A 13640-nucleotide genomic window follows, 5' to 3' on the forward strand; every position below is an offset into this window, starting at 1 on the left:
TTCAATATTTCAAAATCCCCTTTATAATTAATTCATATATAATTTTGGCCTTTAAAAATTTATTCACAATTTAATCTTCTAATATCTAATAATATCCAAGTTTGGTTTATCTTCTAATAACTGATGGAGATGCATCAGCTACTATGACTTTGATGTTTGCAATGATTCACCAGATTTTGAAGTCTGTTTAAGAGTTTTTTATTTAAGAAAATAAATAAATCCATCCCACTGATTTGGATCCCTTTGATTCAAGCATATGTTTTTAGGTAAATCCAAACAGTTAAGAAGAAAATGGCTGTTGAAGAGAGTCTCTTTTGTTCTTTGGAGTCATATTCTGTTTGTCTGATTGCTGTTTTATTTTGTTTTCCTGCCAGCCAATGGATTAGGTTAGAGAGAGGGAAGGCAACATTGTTTTCTCCATGTGGGTTAAGGCTTTGAGTGAAACAAAGACTCGTATTGTTGGAAATACGAAACACATAAGCTTAAAATATTATTTTACTCCAATTAAGAATTATTTAGCACATTTTTTTAAAATTATTTAAATGGGTCAATCATATAATATAATATATTATATTACTGAAGAATGAATTGATTATTTTGATGGGAACATAGAAGTTTCCACAATACATGTAAACTAGGGAAAGTGGTTTCCAAGTGACTTTCATTTACGTATATATATATTAAGAATAATACTAAATATAAATTTATCTTTTTTGAATGAAAAAAGCTTTCAACTAGAAGTGTATATATATTGATTTACATTTAAAAGATTTTAAAAAGGTTAATGTATATTAAAATAAAATATAAAATTAGTTTTTCAATAATTCATATTCCCTCACCTTCACAACAGCGACAATTAACAACCAACAATAAATTGGCAACCAACTAAAACATTGGCCACCGAGTTAGATGAACCAACTCTTTAATAAATTACTCTATAAATGCACTAAACACTCCAACATCACAGAACCATAGGATCTCAATCAATCAATCAAATAGGCCACGTTCTCGACCAACAGCACAGAATCAACTACCAGTACTCTTTTCAACAAATTGTATTTACCAGTAGAGTTATCAAGTACAGCCTCTTCCTTCAGATTGTGGAAGTTTTACTGCAACCATTTAGTGTTAAGAACAAAAATAAAAAGAAAAGTCAAGGGAACTTGCATGAATACAAATAAAAGGAAATATGAGCAACCCTAAAGATTTTCATACTTTTCGTATCATTACTGGATTTCTTCGATATACCTGACTAATGATTATATATGCTTCTGCAATGCGTGCCTTGTCCGGCACAGGAGATGCGGTGGAAGTGTTTGGAAGAATGGTTCAGATTTAGTTTCAAACAGATGAGAGTTTCATCAGCTCAAGCTTGAGTTCCTCCACAAAATTACTTCTAGGGACCTCTTTTTCAACTGTGGTCTCAAGGTTCTTTATTTTTACAATCCCTTTCTCCAGTTCCTTATCACCCACAAGTACCATAATCGGAATTTTCGACTCTTTGGCACGGTCAATATGCTTACTAAACCTTGTACTGACAGTATATTCTGCTTTCAACTTGGCATTCCACAGCTCGCCAGCAAGCTCTGCAGCTAAAGGAAGTTTACTTTTGTCCCCTAGTATGCTCAGCAGAACCTGGGTTTCAGTAGGTCGACTTGTCTGCCAACACCCAAAACAACAAGGACTTATCAATTTCAATATGTTACTCAATGATGCAAATTAAGAACCTGAATTTATCAGATGAGTGTTTGTTAATGTTACCAATAGATTACTAATTTCCAAAGCATACATGTAACTCAAAAAGGCATGTCATATAAAGAGTGTCCTAAAACTTAGTTCCATTTCCATCAGAAATACTAATGGATTATGGATGGAGTGATGAATTCAAATGTGATTTCACTGTAGAAAATCTCAATAACAAGGACAAACAGCTTTTTAACCATATGGATGGTGGAAACAAATTGAAAAAGAACCTGATAGCTAATCAGATGTGATTATGCAACTTAAGAGTAAACAATTCCATAGAGATGATAAAGAATGAAATAAGAAGTAAAAAGAATTTGATTTCAAGAGTTGTGATAAAATCAAGGCTACCCTTGTCATAACGTAAATGCCTCGAGTGCTTGTTGGTAGAGATGTTTCTGTTAATTCTGCTAAAATATTACATACGGGAGTGTGATGCAAGTAGGAAAACCAAATGTCTTAAACAAAGAACTAGCTTAACTTGATTGGGGTTCAAGATGTGGCTTTTAATATCCAAATGCTAACTACTAGGGAATTTATTAAGTGAGATGATCAAGTGTAACTTCAGAATAGGGCTGTGCAAAGAAGGTTCACCAATAGTTGATTCATTTTAGTATGGGTTTTCTTAATCTTTCAATATTAATAGTCAGATTCAGTTTTTGCCTTGAGAAAATCTTTAGTTAACTGAACACATACTACAGTTATTATTAATTATTCCACTAGACGAGTAAAGAACAGAAATTAGAGATAGTAGAAAATTATGTTGGGATGTTTTGGAACTGGTAAAAGAACTTTTTAAGAATTTAGGGCCACACGGTATTATTATGGAATTTGTGGAGTTTTCTATTTCTCTTTGGATAAAGGGTCATTTTGGCCCTGCTGTCACGGGCTTTAAAATGCCAAAATGAACTTTTATGTCCAAATGAAAATATAACTTTTAATTTTTGGCTCAATTAGACCCATCACCTGACAAATCTAATAAAAAAAAAATTATATTTTCTAATTTTGTATTTTATAAAAATAATATTTAAGAAAAAAATATCTTCCTTGGGCAAAAGAAATGTTTTTAAAAAATTAAGGAAATAGTTGCTTTGGAGATGAAAGAAGTGATGCTGTTGAAAATAAAGGAAAGGAAACATCCAGAAGCTAGGAGAGACTTAACAAAGTGATGAAATTGGAAGTTTGAGAAATAAATTGCAAGGGCGAGGAAAAAGGTTTCTATGCATTTGGGTTGATGGTGATAGGGCTTAAGGATGGATTAAGTTTAAACTTTTACTAATAAAAATACTAAAATAATAGTTTTTCATTATCTTTGTCAAATAGCAAACTTAATTATGCCCATAACTGCAAGTTGTTTTTTGCATGAAAAGTTCAGTTTTGCCTGTTCGGAAACCCAAATTCAAGGCCGAACATAACCCTTTGTCCATTCATCTTTACTCTTTTATTTCTGACCTCATTAAACATCCAAAATGGAAAAGACAAGTCTTGTCCGATCTGTTTTCCAAGTCCCATCCCCCTTACAAATTTGGTACAGATAATGGGTTAACTAAACCTTGATTATCCCTACTTTTGAATGCTCTCTTTGAGGAAAGATTATCTTCAAGTATAAAGCATCTTAGATGTAGCTAAAGAAATTCAAGATTACATGAATTCGACAGAGTATGATTTACATCTAGGATGTAGAACTATCCCATAAATATAAGAAGGGATAATCAAGCAGCTGACCATTTAGCTAGTTGTGTTACTTGGGATACTAAAAGCCTAGAATCAGGATTTTCATTTTCCTTTATATAGTTTATTATTCCATTAAATTTTAGGGGCTTGTTTTTCCTATTTACTAACAAGAGTTCAATAACAGCTCAGGGTTATGAAATGAGGTCTAAAGGATTTTACATGACAAAATGGACTCCAGGTGAATACTTCATCTCTTAACAATAAAATATTTTATAAGATCCAGATATAAAATGTCATCACCTGGTTCTGGTCCTCCTCCATTATCGTAAATACTCGCTCAATCCCAAGACTGACTCCAACAGCTGGAACCTGCTTTGTACCAAACATTCCTATAAGGTTGTCGTATCGTCCACCAGCAGCAATTGAACCAACCTGAGTAATCAATAAGTTTGGTTATTAATCTGGTTAATTAAAATCCAATAACCACACCATTTATGCTAAAATCCTCTTCATGTGTTACAGTAAAGGAAAAGAAATTGATAACTATTATCAAAAATTAAAGTAATTAATTAATAAAATAAACACAGGAATATCTAGAGGCATACATGAAATTTTACCTGTGTTTTCCCTTTGAAGACAGCTTCAAATATAACTCCAGTATAATAATCAAGCCCCCTAGCTAGACTCAAATCAAAAACCACTTTGTCAATGCACTTTGACTTTTCTAGAGCATCAAATAAAATCTCCAATTCATCCAATGCACGTCTAGAAGAAGCATTTCCCAAAAACTCACTGCCCTCCTGTTTAAGTTTGGATAATAATTCCTTAGGATGTCCACTTTCCTTGACAAAAGTGCCAATTTTGTCTGCTGTCTCAACACTTAATCCCTTCTCCTCAACCTGCAGACATTTAAAATCACATTGAATAAAATGGTGAAACCATCAATTGAGGGTACACCATCATACTGGTAACACAAACAGAAAAGAAACATATAAATATCGATTGAGAGAAAATAATGACAGAAGCCAAAAAGAAAGGAATTAGGAAAAGGGAATAACATGACTATATTTAAATAACTAAAGAGAAAATAAACTTCAAAAAGCACTGACGAGAACATACATTATGCAAGTTTTTGAATACAGATTAATATGCAACCAAATAGAAAGAAACTCAATCATGCAAAAAAATTTCCACTTCAAATTTAGATTGCATAGTTTTAATTTATTTAACATTTTCTTGTAGAGAGAACCTCCAACTAATGAAAAATAGCATTTAACTAGTACGTAATTCCTTTTATTAGTCAGGATCAATAGCATTGTAATTAAAGCTGGTAATAATAGCAGAGAAACCTGAAAAATAGATATACAAAAACTTGGAAATACATATATTTCAAATAACAATTTACATATATACAAGTATCACCTCTAGAATTCACAATAAGGCAACAGCATGTTCAAGCAAATATAATGACTAAAGCACCAAATTAATAACTTACGTATCTCTGTAGAAATATTCACATTCAATTCCAGGACTTGTCGATTTCAGTAAATACATGACTGGATGAAACTTGATTCTAAATCTCTCAAATGAATGAGGCAGTTTGCCACAAATTCAAAAGTATGAGAAATCAATCTCACTAGTCACTGTTATAATAATACATAACTGAATGTTGGTAGATTTTGATGCTATCTCATAATGTTATAGACATAGCTGAACTTCTAATCAAATTGAAAAGCAAGAGAATAGACTGGATTCAGTAATCCAGAAAATAGATTCTGAAAACAGAACATATAATTCAGCTGAAAGTAACTATAATGATACCTAACTGAATGTTTGTACAAACTTGCAGATATTATTTAACCAAGCATTTTTTTGTCATTAAACAAACATAATGGTTTCACTGTAGAATGTTCTTTTGTCAACTAAACCAAATCATAAATATAAAACAAGATTCCTGCAATTATGTAATGCTCTTACCATTTCTTTTTTAACTTGTGAAAATGATTGCTTGTCTAGTTTGTCAACACTTGAACAAATAGTACGGAACTTTTCAGGTGGCACTCCACAAATCTCTAACATGCCATCCAACAACTTCCTATGATTTAGCTTAACCTGTCAAACGAAAATCGAAAACCAGATTGAGTAAGCACTTCATATACTTTGTGGTTCAAACTTATATCCCAAAATGAATTGAAAAAATTGCAATAAATAACTCGGGTTAGCACTTTAAGCAAGTTCTGGACCACAATACGCAAAGGAAGGAACAAAATCATCTTATAGGCAGTATGCAGGTACCACAAGTATTGCTTAAATTGTCATGCTAATTTCATTAGCTTGAATGCTGCTTAAGAATGAGGGATTGCCAATACAATTCAATATAATCAAACTTCCTGAGACAATAATACAATTCAATATAATCAAACTTCCTGAGACAATAATACGTAACAGCAAAACATTTTAAATTTTCATTCCAGAACTCTAACTTCAATATTAATCTTTCTTTTTTTGGGAAGACATAGCATTCATGGTTTCAAAGTGTTGCCATATCACCAACTCTCTAAAGGCAGCATTGTTATGCAATGCAATATGAGTTGATATATACATTCAAAGAATCAGCATTATCAAATACCGTAACAAAATTATATCTCTTCAATTTGATTCATGCAAACTAAGATAGGGAAAAACAATTAGCAAGTCTTACTTTATATTCTCCAATGTTTAGTTCATCAAGCAATTCTGTCAAAATCTTAACAATCTCGAAGTCTGGTCCCATTTCCTCATATTGACCAGCAATGTCAAAGTCGCATTGATAAAATTCACGGTATCTTCCCTTAGATGGGTTGTCTCTTCTATACACTTTTGCTATCTGATACCTTTTAAAGGATGTGATACCATTCATAGCCACATATCTAGCAAATGGAACAGTCAAGTCATACCGCAGAGAACAAAGCTCTCCACCCTGTGACATGTGAGGACAAAAAGTTATAACCATATATGACAGCTACAAATAATTAACTCCAATTTGCCCAAGTAAGATCAAATAGAAAGTAGACCATAGAAAAACAGAAGTAGCAGATAAAAAAATGAAAGCATCGCAAGTTCAATAAAACAACAAACCTAACATTAAACACGCCCAGAGAGACTGATTAATCAGAAGACTATCAGTTGCAGTTCAACCAACATTAGTCTTCTTACCAATATACATATTATGACTAGAAATGCGGTACAAATAATTCAAAAAATCTTTGAAAGTTTTCAATTGTTATCCAACTAGACATTCTTATAGTTCAAAGACACTAGGATTAGATCAGATATCCATTTAACTATCACCCCACCAGCCTAAAGAAATGAAATCCTACATGCAAATTTAGCATAATAAAGACTAGCCTGATGCCCAGGTGTATCATTGGAGGCTTTAAATGTATTTGTCGGAAACCAAAACTCAGCTCTGTTTTCTTTTTCTGACAAATAAATTGCATTAGTTGTAACATGTTTTTATATATATTCAAAAGCAATGATAGAAGGAGAAAAACTACAGTTACAACAACTGTAACAATGATAATAACATAACAGAAAAAATACTAACTAAAAAACATAAGTCATAAGCAACAGCAACAATATTAACTATGCATCACTCATCCAATCAACACAAAATAATATATTTACCTGGTCTGCAAGATCATAAATTAATTTTGAATCCTCCCCATATTTCCCCATAAGAGTCTCTCTCAATTCAAATGCAGGAGTGTCTAGGGCTGTGGCGCCATGCCTCTTGAAAACCTCTGTTATTATTGAGAATGCTCTTTCTCTTATCGCCATTTGTTCTTTGGCAAAATCACGAGTCCCCTGATATTATAAATCATATTTAGAAAAAAGAATGGTAGAGTACATTCAAGTCAAACAAGAAATAACCAGTCAAATGACTAGAATAAACTCTCTTCATAAATATGAATCGGTAAAACCCTTACATACAGATATCAATCTACACAAACCTTTTAATATAAATTTAGATAAAACAAAAAAAAAAGTCAAAATAGGACCATTTATATTTAGTATGACAGTAATTTGCATTAATAAAATGTACAACACATTGGCATTATTGGATTGGTTTCTACAAGCAAAGACATACAAATTTCTATATATCTGGGATATCCATAAAAACAAAAGAAGTACTGCACACTTAATATGTTTAATAACATCCTCCCTTTGGTACAGGTACAGGTAACAAACACTTTATCTATCTTCATATCATGTATTTAGCTTTTATAACTTACACCAGAAGAAAATGGTATCGACTATAGTCAGTTTGTTTTGACATTTCGTATTATCAGTAACAGATTCTTAAGAAAAGATTATGGCTCCATTGCATAGTACAAGCATGATTTACTCCCTGTCCCATTGACTTCTAACTGTCATAAATAAAACCATGAACATAAATCAAGCTGCTCAATTTCTAATTTACTGCAAAAGCAAGTCACATCTTCAAATAAAGTCGAATATCATTGTGATAAACAAAATCACTTGCGTTAAATGACATTATTCACCATCCCTAAAGGCCAAACACCATATAAAACTTAATCAGGACATGCATCCTCATTCAATTTTTTGCTTCAGTTTATAATATTTAATACTTTAGTCGTCAATAATAGAAAACAAGTAAATAGGACTGACATGAGAATTTAAAGGCAGAATCAAACAAATGACAAATTTCAAGTGCAATTTATTACCTTTGGAAGTTTGGGAAGTCTTCTACTTTCATTACTTTCCACAATCTCTTTCACTTTCTGTACCATTTCATCAAACTCAGGTTCTTTTGGATCAAAATACAGCAAAAGATCCCCAGCCCATTTTTCCAAGACCTGCAAACTGTCACTAGAATCCCCTCCTTTCCCCTGCAACCTATCCTTAATTAATTGTACAATCACACTAGTCCCTTTTCCAAGAACAGTCTTTTTCTTCTTCTTCTTTTCACCCTTCTTTACTGCCTTATCATCCTTTCCATTTATTTCAACTGCTTCGACCCTAATTCCACTCATTAATTCCCCACCTTCAAGCACAACAAATGCTGCTATCCCCTCCCAAGCAACAACCTTCCATACAATGCCCAACAAACCATTCACTTCATGCACAAATTTCCCATTATCCTCCTCAAAACTTGAATTCAAGACCAATCTATAAGCATTCATTAAAACATCCTCATTAGCACATTTAATCTCGAACATACTAATTAATCCCTTTCTCAAACTTTCATTCCCTATTACATCCAAATTCATTTTCGCCCGGCACAAGCTACTCTTCCCCAATTTAAGAACTGCCGCAGCAAATGCTAAGACTGCTGGAATGGCATCATCCTCATAAACTTCATCCCGAGAATTCAATGCGACACGTGTCACAGAATGAACTAATTTCACAGCTTCTCTCAATCTGCCATTAATTTTAGGAATTTTAGAAAACACTTCATTTTGTACTTTACCCACTAACATAGACCCATTAAGCAAAACCTTCATATCACCAGCAACCCAAGCACCATCCTTATCAACATATCCGTCGCCGCTATCCAGAGTCCCAAATGCTGCCACATCAGCTTTACATGCTTCACAAGACAAAGCAGCTACAGCATCAACAACAGAAGCCAAACAAGTAGCTTCATGATCCAAAATAGCACAAATTCCATAGACATAAGCAGATGATTTTTCAATTAAAGCACCTTCTTCTTTAGTAACATCAATTGGATTATCAAGACTAAATGATGTCTCTGATTTTGAATTTAGGGCTTCTGAAATTAAATTAGGGATAAATGTACGAATGCCAGCAGAATTAGCGGTGACAAGGAGCTTGTTAAGGAGGTAAGTGAGAGAGGCGCGAATTTCGAGTGGGGTAAACTTGTCAATAAGAAAGGTTTTTTTGCATGGTGTGAGAGAGCTTTGAGGGTTTTGATCGGCGAGCTGTAGTCTATCGAATGCTGATGAATCAATGCGTGGTTGTGATTTACCAGTGGCGATAGAGTAGAGAGAAGTGGAGGTAAGAGAGGAGCCTTTGCCTCCTAGGGTTATTACCGTTGATTCGCCTCTCTCGCCCGCCATTGGAAGTGTTCTGTTTTTGGTTCAAGACAGGAGTGAGTGAGCGAGAGAGGTGAAAATACTTTGGTGTTTAGGGTTTTAGAACTGTTCTGAATTACATATGTTTTTGCGTTAAATGTAGGCTATGGCGCAATTTGGACTCTGAACAATACTCGAACGGTTATTTTATTTTCTTTAGGTTATTTACGGAAATTCGTTTTTTTTACAGTACTAATAACATTTTTACTTCAAAAAATTTCAGCTTATAAAAATACACTCTTTAAATATAAAAATTTACAAAAAATATGCTCGCTTTTAAAATTAAAAATTATATTGTCAGTGACTGAATTAATTTTACAATCTTATTTTTTACTGTACAAAATATCACATTAATCTATAATAACTAATAAAGTAATTGAAATCCAACTCATTATTATAGCTTGATGGCTAATATATAACTAAAATGAGCTAATAAATAATTAAATGAAGACTTTATTGTGATATTTTCTTTTTAATATTTAATCTTTTGAAAACGCCACATTAGTGACTTTTTATTTTTTTCTTTTGACCGATTGTTTTATTAATGAAGTTGTAGTTTTTTTTTTTCAAAAAAATATTATCCTAACTAGTACAGTAAAAATTAAACCTAATTTAATTTGCACTTTATAATAAAGTTAAAAATTTGACCTAATATGACGTATATTTTGATGCTTTTAGGTGAAAATGGTTGTATGTGTATTCTATATATGATTCTATAAGTAATACAATTAAAATTTAAAATTCTTGAAAAATTGAAATGAGTGTATATAGTTTTTGAAATTATTTTAACTTCAAAATTAATTAAAATACATAATTTATTAATATTTTTTTAATAATATAATTTGGTGAAAGTATCTTTAAACGGTTAAAAGAGTAATTGTTAACATAAAAAATAAATGAGATGATAATTTAATAAGTAGTACTAAGCTTCTCTTAAAAATCGGAGATTTTCAAGTCATTCAAATAATATTGAAGTAGCATCAAGTTAAAACATTATTTTAAATTAAATATATAAAAAGTAACAAAACATATTTTAACTTCAATATTAGATTCACATTGTCTCATAAGCTTTGCAACTTTTTAAAAAAAATTCACTATCACCCATGATTTAGATATTATGGCTAGGGCTATAAACAAACCAAACGTCTTGTAAGCTACTCGAAGTTTGGCTCAATAAAAAGCTCGTTCAATATTGTTTATTTAGTTAATTTAGCTGAATTCGAGCTTAGTTACAAGCTCGATAATTATCAAGCTAAGCTTGAGCTTGACAGAGTTTTATTTGTTAGCTCGCGAGGTTGCTTGTTTATTAGCTCGCGAGCCTACTCGGGAGCTCAAACTTAAGCTCAGTTCATTTAGAAAGCTCGTAAATAGGATCATGAGCAAGCTTGTTTATGAGCTCGTTTATAAGCTTGTTTCATAACTCGAACTCAAGTTCGAATTAATTTTTATTTTTAAATTTAAAATTTTGTATATAAATATCATATAATATTAATATTAATATTAATATATGTTATAAATATATTAATTATATTCCCTGTATAATATAGCAAAATCCTACGTCGGAATAACATTAATAAATAATGTTTCATATATATTTTCATATAATTTGATCTATTTGGATACTTTCAAATAAATTCAAGTTAAGAAATAGCCCACCAATTAAATGATTTAAAAGAATATATATGCAAGAGGTTATAGAAGATTGACAATATCTTTTAGTAATATTTCAGTAATATTCGTGGTGAGAGAGAGAGAGAAATGAAGGCAAGTCTTTGACATGAAAGAGAGAAGAAAGGAGATAACTAGCGCAAAAATCAAGATTACTCAGTTCTCTTGATAAAAAAACGTATAAATATTAAAAAAAAAAGGTTAAAGATAAAAAAATGGAGGTAAATGTAATGATTTTAAAAATTGACACAGTGAGAGTAATTTTCTCTATTTTCTTTGTTCAATTTTGATATATAAAATTGAAATTTATTTTTCTATTTTTTATTAATAAACTATATTTCTAGCTAGACAAAAATTTTAATACTAAAAAATAAAATTTTAATTATATTTTTAATATTATATTTAATTATATTAATCTAGTTGTCTCCTGTCTTCTCTCTTTCTCCTTCAACTCTACCAAAACTGGTGTATCACCCACAATCTCAAAACAATATTTACAATAATAAACACACGGTTTATTATCGAACTACCAAACAAATTTCTTCAATTTAATCTCCATAGAATCATAATTAAGATGGCTAAATATATTTTTAAGTTCTTAAATGATGACTCAAACTTAGTACTCATAAGTGTACGAATCGAATTATAGTAAGGGTAATGTTTACCACGAGGTTGATCTCATAAAAAATTGTGGAGCATGTATTATAAAGACTAACTATCACACAAAAACACTGAGAATTAATCAAAACACTCAAATTCAATATTTTGAAGAAATGAAAGATAAAACAAATGTAATAAACTATATTATAAATATGCAATGATTATGATGTATTTAAACTATATGATAAATTTAGTATTTAGCTTAGCCATTTACTAAGTAATCCCCTTGTTTACTCTAAGCTTAAATCTAATGAATGAGATGGCAATCTCTCTTTTCCTTTAGCCATTCAAACTAATAATGCAACTAAAGTCTCTTACACCTACATAGATTGAAGTAAAGATGGTGTTTCTAATACATTCAACTTAAAGATTTTCATAACAAGTATTACTATTAAATTGATATGATGGTCAACTAACAACAATAATTGAAACTATTAAAGATATAAAGGTAAAGAAATCATCCATCAAAAAAATAAATATCAAGGTTCATACATAGCAAAAAGACTAAACTAAATACTTATGAAACTAGCATAACATATTTAATCCAATTGTCATTGTAATTAAATAGAAAGAGATAAAAATAATACAAAAACAAAAGTTCCATTTAAATTAAGAATCCATCAAGTAGGAAGATGATTGGTTCACACTATCCACTTCTTAAAAAACTCATTAGATTTAAAAGAACAGTGAAAAACTAAACTAAAGTGTTTGTGGAAAATGAACTATAAAGAATTGCAGAGAAAGGAATATTGGATAGATGTAGACTGAATGTCCTCTTATATAACTTATCTCCACTACTTGTAGAGATTCCTTTCGCAGAGTCCTCCTCCAAGTACAAAATTTCTAAGAGTTATCTTGTACAGCTTTTAACTGTCTTAACTTAAGTAAATAATTAATAATTATCCATAATTACATAAAAGATTTTATTAATTTCCCATTGGCCTTTCATATAATCACCAGACCTGTAAAATTAGTAGTCCATACGCTTTTAATTATGGATCTTGGCAGTAAGAGCTTCACTTAAGTCTATTTATGAATATTTAGTTCGTATTCTCCCTTTTGACTATTAATACTTGAAATTAGATAATAAAGCTAAAGTGAGGTAATAAATATATATTTTTATATATTATATATATAAAACATTACCAATAAATTACTAAAATACCTTAAATATATACATAATATGAACCTATCATTAAACTCTTCAATTTTATTTTATTGAGTCATTTAATTTTTATTTTATTTTATTGAACTCTTATATATTTATTTTTATTTGCATTAAGGATTTAATGATTTTTAATTAAAGCAAAAATAAAAATATAAGAACTCAATAGAAAAACAAAAGTCGCATAAAATATATATAAAATAAAAGTTAAGGGCTCAATAAATAAAACAAAAAAATTTAAAAACTTAATAACCAATTAAGACAATTAACTTTTTCTTTTTGGATAATCACATTTTAAATCTCTCTCTGCCACCATTACCACAACAACCCTCATCTTTTGTGCTGTTGATTTCAGTAAAGGGTAAACCATTGAATCCTTTGCTAAAGAGGTTCACTTAATTCTTTATCTAACACTTTTGAATTATGAACAACTTCTCCAAATTGAAACTGCAAATCCCTCCTTTGAAGAATACAAACTTGTTTCTCCCTGCTTCTATTGAAGCACCAGTTATGTCATTTTTGTAGCTAATGTGTCTAACTCCACTAGAGTTGCACGTCTTGTGGCAAAACTAATAAAGAAAGAAATGGAGAACTCATCGACAAAAAAGTATAGCAGCAGTGGAGGTTTTTTA

At 30.8% G+C, this 13640-nt stretch overlaps 1 protein-coding gene across 2 annotated transcripts; it reads right to left on the reverse strand.

Moving 5' to 3' along the window:
- Window positions 1-961: 961 nt before the first annotated feature.
- LOC8277157 (histidine--tRNA ligase, cytoplasmic) lies at window positions 962-9607 on the reverse strand. Of its 2 annotated transcripts, XR_001535670.3 has the most exons (8): window positions 8145-9607; window positions 7084-7263; window positions 6119-6376; window positions 5395-5529; window positions 4035-4316; window positions 3718-3849; window positions 1249-1659; window positions 962-1112 (listed from the first exon to the last, which is right to left on the reverse strand). XR_001535670.3 is itself a non-coding variant. In XM_002525459.4 (7 exons), exons 1-7 carry the CDS (start codon window positions 9498-9500, stop codon window positions 1342-1344), a joined length of 2661 nt encoding a protein of 886 aa, XP_002525505.2. In that variant the 5' UTR covers window positions 9501-9607; the 3' UTR covers window positions 962-1341. The 2 variants fall into 2 exon arrangements, 1 of the variants encoding a protein (XP_002525505.2); XM_002525459.4 differs by having other exon boundaries at window positions 962-1659.
- Window positions 9608-13640: the final 4033 nt, after the last annotated feature.

Source organism: Ricinus communis, chromosome 2 (assembly GCF_019578655.1).
Source record: "Ricinus communis isolate WT05 ecotype wild-type chromosome 2, ASM1957865v1, whole genome shotgun sequence".
Taxonomy (NCBI): domain Eukaryota; kingdom Viridiplantae; phylum Streptophyta; class Magnoliopsida; order Malpighiales; family Euphorbiaceae; genus Ricinus; species Ricinus communis.

What these genes read in the sequence shown, in the direction of transcription:
- LOC8277157 (XM_002525459.4), bottom strand. Translation starts at nt 9,500, where the DNA reads ATGGCGGGCGAGAGAGGCGAATCAACGGTAATAACCCTAGGAGGCAAA. An exon ending in GACTTCCCAAACTTCCAAAG is followed by an intron (nt 7,264 to 8,144) that starts GTAATAAATTGC and finishes TTATAATATCAG; the next exon opens with GGGACTCGTGATTTTGCCAA. An exon ending in TAAACATTGGAGAATATAAA is followed by an intron (nt 5,530 to 6,118) that starts GTAAGACTTGCT and finishes TTCGTTTGACAG; the next exon opens with GTTAAGCTAAATCATAGGAA.